Raw genomic sequence first — 16844 nt, 5'->3', positions numbered from 1 at the left:
TATTATCTGCAGTTATACTCCAGTGATGTAATGTACTGTGGTCATAATTCTCCTCTATTATGCTCACGCGTAATAGTTCTCATATTTCTCATTTGTCTGTCAGGATAATGCTGTTTGCTAATTGACTGAACATGAGCTCTTAGAGGACTAGATCTGTTTGTAATGAATCCCACAATGTCTTTTTCTTGTTTTCTTTTTCTATAAACAACAGAACCCTTAAATCTGTATAACAATTGTATAACAAAAAGATATCACAATAATCATTTATATTAATCAATAAAGATGAAAATGTAGGACGATTAGTAGAATTTTTTAAGGTTTCATTTGGAAAGGCCAACATTGCTCTAATATTTTTGCTCTAATATCATTGCTCAGATATTTTAGGCACCACATATTTCTGCCTTCCTGTTAACAGTTTACACTTTAATTTCACCTTTCTTTAAGAAAACACTCATTTAGCATCTCTTTAGGATCTGAGATTCAGCTATAATAAACTTAGCTATAATAATGGCTATAACTATAATTATAATGTAATAAAAAAAAGTTTAGCACTACACTTATCAAGCTAGGCATGACAGACATGTTTGTTACATCAAGCTGCAGTAACAGTTACTGTATATGTGTGTGTGTGTGTGTGTGTGTGTGTGTGTGTGTGTGTGTGTGTATATATATATATATATATATATATATATATATATATATATATATATATATATATATATATATATATATATATATATATATAAAATGTATCATTAACATACACACTGAACATAAACATTGAACATTAAAATACCTCCCCAGTCTACATTTAGGATTTAGGAGAAGTTGTGAGAAGCTTCTGAGGAAGACATGATAGAGTAAATTCTAACTTACATATAGCATCTAACATGTTTTCTTACAGTCGTTGCTATTGTAGACCCTACTGACTCTGAAGTAGTGAGTTCTAGTAAAGCTCACTTATCCTAACTTTACTAGTCCTTCATTTATGTGAAGGTTGACATTTTAAGGTTGCCAATTTATTGCTGTAAGTGGCCTATCAAATATCCACTACAGGCAGGTCAATAACAAGCTCAAAATAAGGTTTCATATATAAATTGTTTTCTCAAAGTTACAGCATGATGAATTACAATCCTTTTATACAAAGGGATTATACACAATCCCTTTATGCAAACTTGAAATGAATCGCTAATGCGACTTTCTGTTTGTGCCTTTGCTTGTCACACTGTGCTTTATGATCCTTACAGTCTCTTTTGCTTTGCCTTTCTGCACTAAATGGATTATTAGCTCTAGCAGCACACCAAGACAATTTTTCTATAAGACTTCTGCTCACAGTTGAAGAGGGTAATTTGGTGTCAGATCACTTTGGTTGCTAGGCAAACGTTTCACTTTAGCTTTCTTCATTGTCTTTGCCTACACTGCTTTTTTTTGCCACTGATTTCTCACTTCTCTCAAATTTTTTTCACACTTTCATTTTGTATAATAAATCACATTTGGAAAGTTCAAGCTATGGTGGTGTGCTCTCGTGTTAGCAAACCTCTAAGCACATGTTATGGACGGAGTTAATATTACCTGTCCAGAAGGGGACTGGAGGTCTGGCCTAGAACATGTTTTATTTCATAAATTATTTAAATCATGTGAATTAAATCATTTGATTTTTACATTGAAAATATGGTTATGTGCAGTTTTTAGTCACAGCAGCCATTGATTACATAAATAAATGACAAACTATTAAATATTACCTGAATAAACTTGTAAGAATACAGGAGGCTGGAGACAGTAAAGCAAATACAAGATCATGTATAAAACCACCATCTCTCTCTCTCTCTCTCTCTCTCTCTCTCTCTCTCTCTCTCTCTCTCTCTCTCTCTCTCTCTCTCTCTCACTCTGAGCTGGTGTAAAATTAGAAACTCCTGGACCTCATTTTCATACAGTCTCATTTTCTCCTGCTTTCCTAGTGTCGCAGCACCAGCTTAACAACTTGCAAAAACACAGTGTTGCGTCTTGTTAATACACGTATCACTTTCTGAAATACTGAAATATTGCTATTTAATTAAATTGTTTTAAAAAATATTGTTGTTCGGTCACTAGTGGTTTAATCCGCATACCAAAGGCATAGAGTACCAAAGCACTGTTTTTTAAACTGAGACATCACTAATGTAAATCACATCATGCTTTTAATCACAACCAGCTTCAACTGATTCTCCTTGATAGTATATAGCCATGATGGAATGTTACCATCACTGCTAAATGTTGGTAAGATAATTTTGTAATTATGCTAATTGTTTTAAAGAAATCGTTTCTAGGCTACGCTGCACAGGAGATGATCCAATTCAAAGTGATGGGAAGAGACCAAAATAGCAGTAGATTGGTAGAATGTACGGATAGTGTAATAAAAGTTTGAGAGACTTCCTCAACGTCTCTGGTCTTTTAGCAGTTGTCAACTGTCCAGTTTGGGTGTGTCTGTGTCCACTGAAGGCTCATATTTGTAGAATCTGATATGGTCTTTATCTGTTGTAGAACATAAAGCACAAGATTCATCATGTTGCTCATTTTGAGATGCTTTTCTTTTCACCAGGGTTGAAAATATGGTTATTCCGGTCAGCTTAAACCAGTCTGGTCATTCACCTCTCATTAACAAAGCATTTCTGCCCAACTGCTCATTAGTTGTTTATTGTAGCAAATTTGGAAAAATACTCAACCAAGCCATCATGCTACGAACAACCTCAGTGAAATCACATTTTTCCTTTCTAAGGTTCAATATGAACATGTATCTGTATGTTTCTATGTATTTTGTTGCTGCCACATGACTGCATGAAAAAACAGGCACACCTGTGTTCCCATTAAAGGAGCTTTTGTCCTCAGAAAGACACTCCGCTTTCAAGTCGTTATAAGTACAATAGTACGAGATAATGTGTTTAAACGGATGATATTTCTCCTGCAGGAAATTCCAGCACAAATGCCTTGCAGGGTTAAATGAAATCCATTTAGACTACATGTTACTAAACAAGGCAGTCCACCTAGGAGCTAAAAGGAGAGGAAGAAATGGATGAATATTTTTTATGTTTTTTTTTTCACCAGTCGAGTTGTGTAATGACAAGGCTTTGAAGAGCGTGAAGGCTATAAATAGAGCCGCTTTATGTAACTGATCCCGTTTTAGGTACAATGACAGCACATGTGGGAGCCTCAGATTTCCCTCCTCTCTCTCTCTCTCTCTCTCTCTCTCTCTCTCTTTATCCTTTCTTTTCCTTTTGCATTTATACCTGTCTGTCCAAGACATCATCCTCCCCATCTCACCCTTTCCTATTTCTCGTTTTGACTTCCTGCTGTCTTTATCCCTTTCTCTATATCGTCCTCTTTCATTTCTGCACTCCCATTTTCCTGAATTATTCATGCACTTGGAGTGGGATCCCACTGCGGCATGCTGTTCAAACTACAGCCACAATATTACAGCGTGACAGTCAATGTATTAGAGAGAGAGAGAGAGAGAGAGAGAGAGAGAGAGAGAGAGAGAGAGAGACAGAGAGAGAGAGAGAGAGAGAGAGAGAGAGAGAGAGAGAGAGAATACTGCCAAAGGTCTGAAGGGTTCACTCTTTTTCCAATACTTCTTTGGACCCAGCTGCTTTATGCACCACCTGTTAATCAACTCACAATCATGGCTAATTGTTCAAAAATGAGAGAGAGAATGTGTTTGTGCTGCCTTTACAGGGCAGATGAGAAGCTGCTTCATATAGGCTCTGTGTGTGTGTGTGTGTGTGTGTGTGTGTGTGTGTGTGTGTGTGTGTGTGTGTGTGTGTGTGTGCGTGTGTGTGTGCGTGTGTGCGTGTTTGTGTGTGTCAGTGCCTGACCCTGACAGCAGGATCCCAATGAAACTGTGTGAAAGGCCAGTCACCTGCAGAAAACTGGCTAACTGTCAATCTATGTGCCAGGGCTCATTTTCTCTCTCTGATTTTCTTTCTCTCTCCCTGACAGTCTCAAGGTCTCTCGCCCCTCACACTGACAGCACAACACTGTATTGCAAAAGATGCTGCAGTCAAAGCCAAAAGCAGAAGTGCCAACAGAAGGGAGAGAGGAATTAACAAAGCTTTTAATCATTAACTAAGCATGAGGACATAATAATTAAAGAAATAACAAACGTTTACACAAAATGTAAACAAAAATTTATTTACAAAAGACTTCAGTGGATATTCATCAGTATCTGACAGGATCAGAAATCTAGCAGCTAACAAATTAATTCCTCTCTATTTTCTTTCTTGTTTCTCTATTTGTCATAAGTTTGACGAAAAGTATGATGAGACATGAGTCTAATAATTTATGTAATCAATAAGAGAGAAATTTCTTTCTTTTTTATAATATAGACTATGCACAAATGTCTGTCTGTCTACAGTATTTCTGGCTCCCAGACAAATCACAGGTTTATATTAATGTGTTTGTTCTTGTTTGTTTTAATACATTATTGTTTCTATAGTAACAACTCATTCACATGGACTTAGACACATGGATCAATTAGCAAACCTTAATAATAAACTGATTTCAAATATATCAGTATGACCTTTTTGTGAGTAGACGTTTATATCCACGGTCAACATTTTGTAACCGACTTTACACTTTGTGGTTTCTATCTAAGATGGCAGATTGTGTGCTTTGTTTGTTTTATTAAACTGAGGGAAACCATAGTTCCTGGTATAACTTATATTATGATCATATTATACAGTCATTTCCACACAATATCACCTTCACTAAATCAAGATAGAACAATAGTAATATGAATCTGTGATTTGCTGGATAGAATAAGGGGCAGAGCTGCATTTACTGTATAGAATACGACCAATCAGGAACAAGCTTTGTTCAAACAGTGCTGTGGTATATTAAATCACAATGGCTGCCTATTTTTTTTATTACAGTTACAGTACTTTTACTGATAGATGTAAAGATGCTGCTATGTGCTTGAGAGAATAACCTGTGTGTGCGTGTGTTGGTGTGTGTGTGTGTAGGGATCGGGCAGGGGGTGCCTGTGGTGGCACTGATTGTCGAGGGTGGCCCTAATGTGATTTCCATCGTGTTGGAGTACCTGAGGGACACACCTCCTGTCCCTGTGGTGGTATGTGATGGCAGCGGCCGAGCATCTGACATCCTGGCATTTGGCCACAAGTACTCAGAGGAGGGAGGGTAAGTAAATAAGGAAGCGTTCTAGTGGAAGCTTTTCCCACTATATAAAATTCAAACCCTGTCAATTTTGTATTAGTTTAAAGAGACTAATAATTCTAGATTATATCTATTCTTACTTATCTGTATATAGGCATGTATACTGATCAGCCATAACAATAAATCCATTGCCTAATCAAAAATTTGAAGAAGCAACCAGATCTACAGAAAACTGTCTGAAAAAATGTCAGTCTGACTGACAATAACAGCATTTACACAGCATGAGGTTCTTGACGATTAGACACTTTCGGTGCTTGACAACAAGGGAAGAGACAATAAAATCTTTGTTAATGTCTTTACTTACAGCTGCACTGTAGAGCTGTTCTCAACTAAAACAGCACTCTTAATCGATCCAAGCCAACTAATGAAAAAATCAACTGGCTAGCATTATAAAGAATGATCCTAGTATCTTAAAGACATGCATGCACACCTATGCACTATTTAAACAGTGGAAATTTAAACATTGTTCTTGAAGAAATTTATTCCAGTTTTGACAAGCAGAAAAAAACATATATACAGTCACACAATGAGTTACAATATTCATTGTTGTGATTAGGAGATTGTAAGAAGATTGCAAAAAAACATGTATACAGTCTTGGAAGAAAACGTGATTATAGATGCACCCCTAGTTAGAAGGTAACATTGTAAGAATAGTCACACATTTAACTGTGCCATAACTCCATTGACTTCATCAAACCATGGAGCAAATTCAAACAGCAGATGTCAAAGCAGCATGTATTATAGCTGGTGTACATTCTCCAGGTGTCTATCAGACATAGGACTTGATGTGCTTAGCAGCCAATGCTGAAATAAAGTTGGCTTTCTGGACAGCAGATTAGTGACCCAAGAGCCCACCTGGGACCAGTGAATGGGACTGAGATGGATGTGGTGAAAAGATGAGATTAATGGTATAGGGGCTTCTGTGATGGACGTGACTTAGTGCTCTGGGAGAAGTGTGAATGGGAAATGCAGACAGGCAATGCAGAAAGAAAAGGAAGCAAAGAGCAATGATTTACATCAAAAATGATTTAGTGATCGTGGAAACTGTGGAGTTTTCATTTATGCAAATGAGAAGTAAACCGATGTAGTTCAATTAAGCATAAGAGTGCAATAATTGAGAAAGTGGCATTTTTAATAAGCAATATACTGGAAATGAGGAGACTATCTTCGAAGCACACTTGCTATTCCTAGTTACAAAATACATCTAGTTAAAAATAAGGAACAATTACCTCGTAAAATGATTGTTACCTCTGTTATGTTTGACTGGTGTTAGTGGCTTTGTAGTCTGGATATCAGGTTCCACATCCCACTGGTGCCTTTGTGTTTATTCCCTATTGAATATTACATTAATAAACGTAATTCGACTTTGAAAGAACCTTTGTGTGCTTAACACATTCTAGTTGTGTTAGTCTCAAATAACGCAAGTAGTTGCAATGGATTGTTTTGTTGGTGATTTTTTTTTCTCCTGATCTATTCACAAAATGCTTTATGCCATCATTTTCCATATACCAAAAACAAGCCTGTCATTCCAGACACTACTAGAGCATGATGCAATGCAGTGTACATGCAATCCACTCACACGCTACAGTCCCACTCCCAACCTGCAGAGGTCACTGTCGAATTAACAGTCAATTAAATTCTTCAGCAAAAGTTGGACCTTATTCCTATTAAGACTGGATTAGGATTCAATAAACTGTACACATATATATATATATATATATATATATATATATATATATATATATATATATATATATATAACATCCAGATTGTGGTCAAAACAGACAAGAGGTGTCATTTTTAGCAGAAGACATCTGCTTTTTCGTGACAGGTTTTTCACTCTAGCTTGGCCTATTGAAGACTGAGTAAAACTAGGTTGTTATGGCAATAGAGCAAAATAGAAGCTCAAGCAAAAAGATAAGTGTGAAGTGAAAAATTGCAGCTTATGTGAATTCAGTTTTGTAAACTTATGATACCTATTTTTTTAATCTTATGCAGGCTGATAAATGAATCTCTGCGGGACCAGCTGCTGGTCACCATCCAGAAGACTTTCACGTACAGCCGCACGCAGGCTCAGCACCTCTTCATCATCCTCATGGAGTGTATGAAGAAGAAAGAGCTGGTGAGTGTGGAGCCATAAATACAAAGAATACAAACAAACTAATATCTAGACTGGGATCAGAAATATTCTTCTGATTAGAGTTGGAGAAAACAAAATGAACTGTATTATTTTTCCAGCACAAAAACAATACAAAGTACAAATCATGAACTCTGTGGCTGACTAAAATTCACAAATCCATACTGAAAATACATGTGCGCATGTACAGTATAGTATAATAACTATACAGACGAGAATGTGACTTGATTAAACAGAGTTGTTAACCTGATGTTTGATTAATTTCCTTCTTCATCAACATCATTGCAACAATGTGTATTACTCACCTTATACCACAGCAAGTTGTAAAGAATTGCATATTTAATTACATATCACACTTTTTTCCATCTATTTTTAATCTATCATTATACTCAATGTTAATGCTATCCACAAAACACGTCCCAACCCGGAATAATCATGAATTCTGCTGTGATATAATCATCACACATCAGCTTCTTACAATCTCCTAATCACAACAATGAATATTGTAAATCATTGTGTTTGTGTGTTGTGATTGTTTCAATCATTAAATCATTCATTTTAATTAATTTCTCTTTGTGTGATTTTCTTTTTGCTTCTTGTGACTGTTATTTGTTTCAAATCCATCCCTTGCATTCGTGCTTTACAGTCGTCTGTGTTCTGAGTTGCATGTGAATTAGAGTGTTTCGATGTGCTGTCAAAAAGGATTCAGATCAAACGTGGACAGATTGGATTGATGGAAATCTTTGAATTCAATACAAAGATAAGAATGAAAATGCATAAAGCATGCTTTGTACTGTGTCTAAAATTGGTCTGTTGTTTTCTTTTTTTTTTTATCAGTCAGCTATCAAATGTTGGGAAAACATTGTGAAATCTTTCATATGTGAGTTCTTATTGATTGAAAGCAGTAAATGTGATAAGAAATGATCCTATTTGACTATTTGAATTAAATCTGTGGTTCTATGGTAACATCTATAAACAGGCAAATCCACAATTTAGCTCCCATTTAGGACTTAATATAATACTTGATAATATAATATTTATCACAGGGGGCACGGTGGGTTAGTGGTTAGCACGTTTGCCTCACACCTCCAGGGTTGGGGGTTCGATTCCCGCCTCCGCCTTGTGTGTGTGGAGTTTGCATGTTCTCCCCGTGCCTTGGGGGTTTCCTTCGGGTACTCCGGTTTCCTCCCCCGGTCCAAATACATGTCCGGAGTGCGTGAGTGAATGAGAGTGTGTGTGTGTGCCCTGCGATGGGTTGGCACTCCGTCCAGGGTGTATCCTGCCTTGATGCCCATTGATGCCTGAGATAGGCACAGGCTCCCCGTGACCCGAGAATAGTTTGGATAAGCAGTAGAAAATGAATGAATGAATAATATTTATCACTGCAATATGTCAGACAAGATTGTTTTTCTGACAGTGAAGTTATTTAGACTAGAATATGAGGCTCCATGAAACGTGGTTAACTACCATTCATGCTAATAGCGTTAACATTCTAATGATGTACATATTTTCCTCAGTCAATCAATTAAGAACAAAAGAATTTATGTACAATTTGTACAATTTATATAATATTTTTAAAATTATAACATTGCTCTGATTTTTAATATCATTTAATTATAGAAATTAATACTTTTGCTCAAATAAAGGTCTACTCATAGATGTTGGCTCATATTTATCAGCCCAATATTAATTCTCTTTTGTCCTGATTCATAACCACACACATACTGTTGAAATAGTAATTACTAATAAGAAAGCAACACCTTTTTAAATATGCGGCTATTGTTTTGCTGCCTTGTTTTTACAAATAAAATAATTGGACTTAAGATGCAGACTGATTATATACTGTTTGCAGTGTACAGAACCGTTTCTAATGTGAGAGGAGAGACGGAGTAGGGACATGAAAAATGTGTGTGCATGAAAAAAAACATGAAAAACCTTTGTATTTTACAGTGAATTTATTGTTCTGTTTTTGTTTGGTTGTTGCAGCTGTAAACACAAAAGGGTTGTAAACACAGCTAATGCAAACATACAGTATATACATGTTAGAGCAGCAACTGGGTAAGGTATTGAAATTTGGTGTGCAAAGAACAATTATAACGAATGTGCAAAAACATCGATTGCGTGAATGTGCAAGTGTGTATGTGTATGCGTGAGTGTGTATTCATTCGGTAACAGTTCAGTTCTGGGTATTGAGAAGCCTGATGGCTTGAGGAATAAACTGTTGCACAGTCTGGTCATGAATGCCTGAATGCTACGGTAACTTTTCCCAGATGGCAGAAGGCTGAACGTGTGTGAGTCTTGAGTGGGGTCATCCACAATGCTGTTGGCTTTGCGCATGCAGCGTGTGGTGTAAATGTCCGTGAAAGAGGGAAGAGAGACTCCAATGTTCCAATGTGGGGTCTTGCAATTCCCAAACCAGACAGTGATGCAGCGTTTTCCTCAGCTTTCGCAGGAAGTAGAGAAACTGCAGGATGCAGTGATGGAGTGATGGAGCTGGTGTTGAGTGACTAGGTGAAGATCTCCATCAGATGAACACCAAGGAATTTAGTCGATGTTTAGCAGAGAGTGGTCGCTCTGTGCTCTTCTGAAGTCAACAACCATCTCTTTAGTTTTATCAACATTCAGAGACAGGTTGCTGGCTCTACACCAGACACTTACACATTCTGTCTGTAAGCTGACTACAACAAAAGAAAGCAACAATTTCTAAATATCGTCGCTGTCAGACGGAATCCTCGTATCTCCAAAACCGTTATTTTTCAGGAAATGAAAAAAACGCCGTATCTTATCTGCATTGCACAGGGTTTAGTCCGCGTTGCAGTGGATTGTCTTGCGCTAAATTCCTGTCCTCAGACGAGCACCAGAACTAGCGGGGGTCAAGATTTTTTTTTCTTTGAGCAGAGTGTTTTGAAGACATTTACCTCAGAAGACGTGTTGATTCGTTGCGACTCTTCTTGACTAGAAATATGCCGCGAAGCTCTCCCGCGGAGTGAGGAAGAGGTGGACAGTTGAAGTGTCCAATGGAGTTATGAGATTTGCGCTCAAGCTATTTTCAAGACTTTAGATTGGTTAATAACTTGTAAAAATAACAGACCCACGTGGGGACTGACCAATAGCATCGATATGTGAAAAAATATGAAATTGACAAAATTTGGACATACGAGGTTTCCGCCCGATAGCGATGATATGCTTCTATTGTTTTTCTACTTTGTTTTTCCAAAAAAAAAAAAATAATGCACAAACTGCAGGGGTTCCAGTGAGTTTGGTAGCTGGGTTTTGTTCTAATGTGTGATTACATTATCAACTGGGAAAAAGCAACATATTGTACATGGTTCATCTAAAACCTGTGGGTCAGATTTAGTATTGATGCATTCAGACATGCACTTAAGTGCAAAATTGAATGCTTTATTTACACAAGGTCATTCTGTGTCTTCAGAATTTAATTACACACATGGTTAAGTCAATATTCTGGGTTTAAGTCAGTATCCTGGGTTTACTATTCAGATAATGTAAATCACATCTCTGAGGTTGCCAGATATTTCGTCAGTAAAAGTGTCTAGACCACCAGCTTTAAGCAGAGTCATTTAAAAAATTAAAATATAGGGGGCATGGTGGCTTAGTGGTTAGCACGTTTGCCTCACACCTCCAGGGTTGGGGGTTCGATTCCCGCCTCCGCCTTGTGTGTGTGGAGTTTGCATGTTCTCCCCGTGCCTCGGGGGTTTCCTCCGTGTACTCCGGTTATCTCCCTGGGTCCAAAGACATGCGTGGTAGTTTGATTGGCATCTCTGGAAAATTGTGTGAGTGCTTGAGTGAATGAGCGTGTGTGTTTGCCCTGCGATGGATTGGCACTCCGTCCAGGGGGTATCCTGCCTTGATGCCCAATGACGCCTGAGATAGGCACAGGCTCCCCGTGACCCGAGGTAGTTCGGATAAGCGGTAGAAGATGAATGAATGAATGAATGAACGAATGAATGAAAAAGAAGTATAGGCTGTAATAACTGTAACAGTTAATTTTAACATCAATTTATGCATTTGTTCCTAGAGATAAGAAATACCTCAGATTTAGGTGGTGTCTCCTCTTTAAGTCAGTTTATCTGATTAGAATTTATAGCTAGAGAATATTAGGTTCATAGCTTTATCTGGATATTCTTCACTAACCTGAAGGTGGACCTTAAATGAAATTAGAATAGCTCACAGAGCTAAACACTCAGCAAATCCACTTAGAAATGATATCGATCGACTGTGGATTTGATTAGCATCAAAGGCCGTACTAGCAACGAGTGTGATAAGAAGCTTAACGTCTTGTTTATGTTGTGAATATATTAGTACGGTCATGGGTTAAAAGAACCGGTGATGCAAGAAGCATGTTTATAAAATATCTTTATTGACATTGACATTTTAATTCTACGTTGACATTTTAATTCCTGCAATTTACACCAAAACACGCTGTTATGATGTTTGGTAAGGTTTGATGAACAACTATGGGACCTAGGGATATTCTCATCTATTTCTCAAACTTGTTCTTACAGCATAAGTTCTTATGGCAACCAATTGAGATACCAAAACTAATTTAAAGTCACGGTATGATATAATTTATTTTTCTGGTTCTACACCATTTTTGTAAAATGTAAGCATGACCAATGGACCAGCGGTTTGACTGGGACAAGCTTTCGCTGGGACAAGCTCTTATGTTCACTTCAAGCTGTAATTTGCTCAATTCAGACTGGTCAAATCCATGATAAATGCCAGTAACCAATTGCTATCTCAATAAGTGAAATACTCATTTTGCCTACTGTGTTTGTGCATGGTTTGTGCATGACTTTTTCCTTAGGCTCTGGTGTTCATTCTTGCTTGGAATCAGTGTATCGACTCCTAGCACCAGTGATGTGAACTGAAAGCAAGATGAAGAAAGCAGAAAGAAAAAATAAATAAATTGTAACTTATAACACTTAAGGTACTATTTATAGTCTATAAAATGTGACTTCAAAAACAACAGTAACTGTAATCTATAGTCCAATCAAACAATAGCACTATAAAGAAAATTAAACAATTTGGTTAGGGGAAAAAAATGTTATGTACTGTATAAGATCAAATATCTTTACTCCTTGCATCATGAAGTGGCATAGTGCCGGATGCAGAGAGCTTCCCATCTTAGACCAAATAATGTTTATCCAAATTTAACAATCTTATAACTGCTTTTGGCCCCAAAGAAAGAACAATGAACAAAAGAACAAAACATGGCACAGATGAACAATTAAGTCTAATGAGAAACAGATTAGCAAATAACTACAATGAGAACTGGTTAACCAGCACAGGAAAAACCATATAAGGAGAGAAAAGAAATGCAGTAATAAGAGGAAACGATCGTATGCTATGAATTATTAATTGGTTATCAGGTTATCTTAGTAACTCAGTGGTTCATATACATTTTTCTTTATTTTGCAGATTTAATGATTGGTTTACTTCAGAATCATAAACCCAGAAATCCAAGAAATCCAAATCTATATAAACTCAGATCAGAAACAAGCGAGAGACAAAAAACAATTAACTTTTAACTCTGTGTAAATGCAGCATGAAGCAACTCAGCTCCCAGAAGACTCCTCCAACTTGAATCCAGCGCTCAGCTTTGATGTACACTGCAGATTTCAGACTTCTCTCGGTGTATATTTTGCATTTTTATATTAAAGTATAATGTAAAGTGTGTAGCAGGCTCTCCAGAGCTCCAGGACACATGTATTAGTGCGATGCTGTGGGGTTGCTAGTGATGTATTAATTACTGCATTAATTAACTTTAACAAGTCACAGAAAATGTTAACAAAGTACATTGTTAAGTAAATGTTGACAAAATTGTGCAAGAATGAACACTGAATAATGTTGCAAGTTAAAGCATGCAAAATTATAGGTTGCTAAATTTTGATAACTTAAAACCAAAAGCATAAATATTAAAACTTGCTTTTTAGCCTAAGTTCTGATTTTTTACAAAAATCAAACAAAGAACAGTTCTTTGTCAATGTTGCTTATGTTGTATTAATGATAAGGTTCATGGTTTGAAAATGTACACAAAATAGCTTTTAGAAAGCTCACAAAAAATGTAAATATATCCATCTGTCCATGCCATCTGCTTCAGAACAACACTGGATTGATCAAGTTGAGTGTGTGTGAGGCTGAAAATCATTTCTATACTCTATACATTAGGGTCAAAATGAATTAATGTTAATTAAATGTTAATGATAATTATGATCTTATAACTAAATTTGTGTTTGTTTGTAATATATGCTGTCATCAGCAATTTAAGTTGGGAAATTTGCTGACTTATGGAAACTCAACCGATGTCAAGCCTCCTTTATGTATTTCACAATCAGTTCAGGTTCTCCACACACACTGCCCTGACATTCCTGTTATTTGTGGTTGTAATTGTGATAAATAGTCACATTTTCTGTACATGAAAGATGCAAACAAGCACATTACATCCAACTCTGTTTTTATTTCATTCTCAAGCCGTCTCTCGGTTGAAGTCTCAAGAAGAAAGCAATGATTCGATTCATCAAACTGTTAGTACAGGAGGGGAGTCTGTTCTCTCTCTCATTATCTCTCTCTCTCTCTCTCTCTCTCTCTCTCTCTCTCTCTCTCTCTCTCTCGCTCTCTCTCTTTCTCTCTTTTTCTCTCTTTCTACAAAGACACCAGTCTATTAGAAAATAATGGAAGCAATTTTATTACATGCATTTATTACTGCCAACGTTACTGTAAGTGCATGTCTTCTCATCCAAAGAATATTTAATTTTTCATACTATTAGGATGTTTTTATCTAATCAGGATGTTGAGTTTGCTCTTTTAATTCTATAACTATTGACACCTACATTTTATTTTTTGGCGTAAAAGCGATTCAGAGCTTATTATCTGAGACAAATCGGCAGCTGACAACAATATCTTTCATCTTTAGACTTTAAAGGTTCGTTCCAGACCAGGGTCAGCAGAGATGAGATAGTGTGGTGACCCTGATGTTCTGCTTTCTTTTTTCCTCTCTTTTAGCTATTTGTATCTGCACTGAACAACCACCCCATATTTTTCATACAGCTACATATTGCTAACAATAAAGTGCCAATAATGGTTATATTTGGTTAAGTGCATGTGAGCTGCAGCCCACTGCAAACCTCAGGAATAAATAGATCAATGGAGTACAAATCAACATGAACAAATAAATCAAGTGAAGGAGTAAAGAGATGTGGAGATATGCTTGCATGCATATACTGTGTGTCTCTCTGTTGTTGTACATAGTGTGGTGCAGTGTAGCTCTCTGTTAGTGCTTAATACATTTGCCATTTATTGGCAAATGTATTAAGCACTAACAGAGAGCTACACTGCACCACACTATGTACAACAACAACATATCTCATTGGATTACCACTGCACCATGTACCGCACTGCACCATGCACCGCACTGCACCATCTACTGCACCGCAGCCTCTCTACACTGACTGCACATCTCTATAGTGCGTCTTTAAGCAGGGTCAGAATATCCAACAGGGTCTGAATTACTCACTTCACTCTTGACTATGGGACTTTTCTTTGCAAATTGTCCAACATCAATCAAAAATTTCTCTCTTTCTTTTTATATGTACATCATCATTCATTCCTTGCTTTTTTTACCAGTTAGTTTTGCTATCCATTCAGTCAACTATCTCGTCATTTCTACTGTAATTTCAAGAGTAAATTCATATTTTTATCTTGACACTTGTCTTTTAATATCCATTCTTCCATCCACTTACCTGTCAATTCCCTCTCTCTCTCTCTCTCTCTCTCTCTCTCTCTCTCTCTCTCTCTCTCTCTCTCTCTCTGCTCATAAGGTAACCTGTTTAGATCCAGCATTTATGCTATTGTGCTCAGCAGTCATTTTCAAGCAATATGTATTTGTGTGTGTGTGTGTGTGTGAGAGAGAGAGAGAGAGAGAGAGATGTGATGTGACATTTAACATTAAGTTAATGTTGGAAAGGCTAAAAGAAAATGACTGATATGGTGCGCGCACACACACACACACATGCACACACACACACGCAGGAGGCTGCAAGCTGCAGTAACTGAGATTTAATCAGATATATACAGAGATATTGTAAAGGTCACAGCTACAGTTGCTTGTGGAACAGACGCATTGCAGATTATCAGTAATGATCATGAGTGTTTGTTCTTACTGGGTAGAAGTTCAACCAGTATGTGTATGACATAATAATATAATCTGCATGTTATCTATAATGTCACATTGATAATATACAGATCCTTTTTCCATACACACGTTCTCATTCTTTTCCTCCTCTCTTTCCACTCGCTCAAACACACTCATACACACATCTATTGTCCTCATTTCTTTCTTCCTAAACACCTATACCCCTCCTCAATATGCTTTCATTTCATGCTGTGTTTAGAGAACGAAAGTGCCTCGGGTTATGGTCACGCTACGTCAAATCGGCCTTCCACGCTCGTCCTCATTAGGTTTAACCAGGAATGGGACCTGGATTAGTTGTATCAATGCCATCAGATCTGTTGCATGCTAAGTATTCTGGGATACTGACCCTACAAGGTGCCCTTCAACTGCACACAGGCAGCTACACATTATTGTAGTTTACTCATAATGTCTGTGGAACAGTATGAACCATGTTTATATCACTATGAAGCAAAATACTTGAAATCATATTTATATTACAGAAATTGTGTTCAGATCTGGGGGCACGGTGGCTTAGTGCTTAGCACGTTCGCCTCACACCTCCAAGGTTGGGGGTTCGATTCCCGCCTCCGCCTTGTATGTGTGGAGTTTGCATGTTCTCTCCGTGCCTCTCCCCGGTTTCCTCCGGGTACTCCGGTTTCCTCCCCTGATCCAAAGACATGCATGGTAGGTTGATTGGCATCTCTGGAAAATAGTCCATAGTGTGTGATTGTGTGAGTGAATGAGAGGCACTCCATCCAGGGTGTATCCTCCCTTATTGCCCCAAGACGCCTGAGATAGGCACAGGCTCCCCGTGACCCGAGGTAGTTCGGATAAGCGGTAGAAAATTAGTGATGAGTGTTCAGATCTTTCTCTCTCTGTCTCAGATCACAGTGTTTCGGATGGGTTCAGAGGGACACCAGGACATTGACTTGGCTATCCTCACAGCATTACTAAAAGGTAATATGCGTGTCTAACTTAATTAACCACTGAGCACATGCTTTGTTATTATTGTTGCTACTACTGTAATGCTGACAGAAATAGTGCACGTAGCAACTCCTAGCCTAGCTCGTGTTTTCCTGTTTTGTTGCATTACAACCTGGAATTAAATGTAATAATTCCTTGTTTAAATAAGTTATTAAAAACTAAAAGGTTTGCTATAAAATCCCTAAATAATATCCTTTCCAAACAGTTACATTCAGAAGTCTCATAATTATTTGATTAAGTTCCACCTCTGTGCAATCAAAGTGTCACAGGATCAGTCACACTGTGTCAATATAAATACACCTCTTTTGAAAGGTTCTTTCGTCT

General features: G+C 37.4%; 1 protein-coding gene across 9 annotated transcripts in view; it reads left to right on the top strand.

Moving 5' to 3' along the window:
- The window catches only part of trpm3 (transient receptor potential cation channel, subfamily M, member 3), a 138875-nt gene that overhangs the window by 94728 nt on the left and 27303 nt on the right, over positions 1-16844 (top strand). For 5 of the 9 annotated variants that reach the window (XM_060882876.1, XM_060882884.1, XM_060882881.1 and 2 more), the window contains 3 exons: positions 4995-5169; positions 7204-7327; positions 16421-16493. In XM_060882876.1, coding sequence (XP_060738859.1) covers positions 4995-5169; positions 7204-7327; positions 16421-16493 — 372 coding nt within the window. Of the gene's footprint in view, positions 1-2407; positions 2458-4994; positions 5170-7203; positions 7328-16420; positions 16494-16844 lie in introns of all 9 variants that reach the window. The other 4 variants (XM_060882882.1, XM_060882879.1, XM_060882883.1 and 1 more) reach the window with 1 other exon arrangement.

Source organism: Tachysurus vachellii, chromosome 12 (assembly GCF_030014155.1).
Source record: "Tachysurus vachellii isolate PV-2020 chromosome 12, HZAU_Pvac_v1, whole genome shotgun sequence".
Taxonomy (NCBI): Eukaryota; Metazoa; Chordata; class Actinopteri; order Siluriformes; family Bagridae; genus Tachysurus; species Tachysurus vachellii.
Note: the sequence above shows the minus strand (reverse complement) of the source record. Positions and strands in the feature narration are given on the sequence as shown.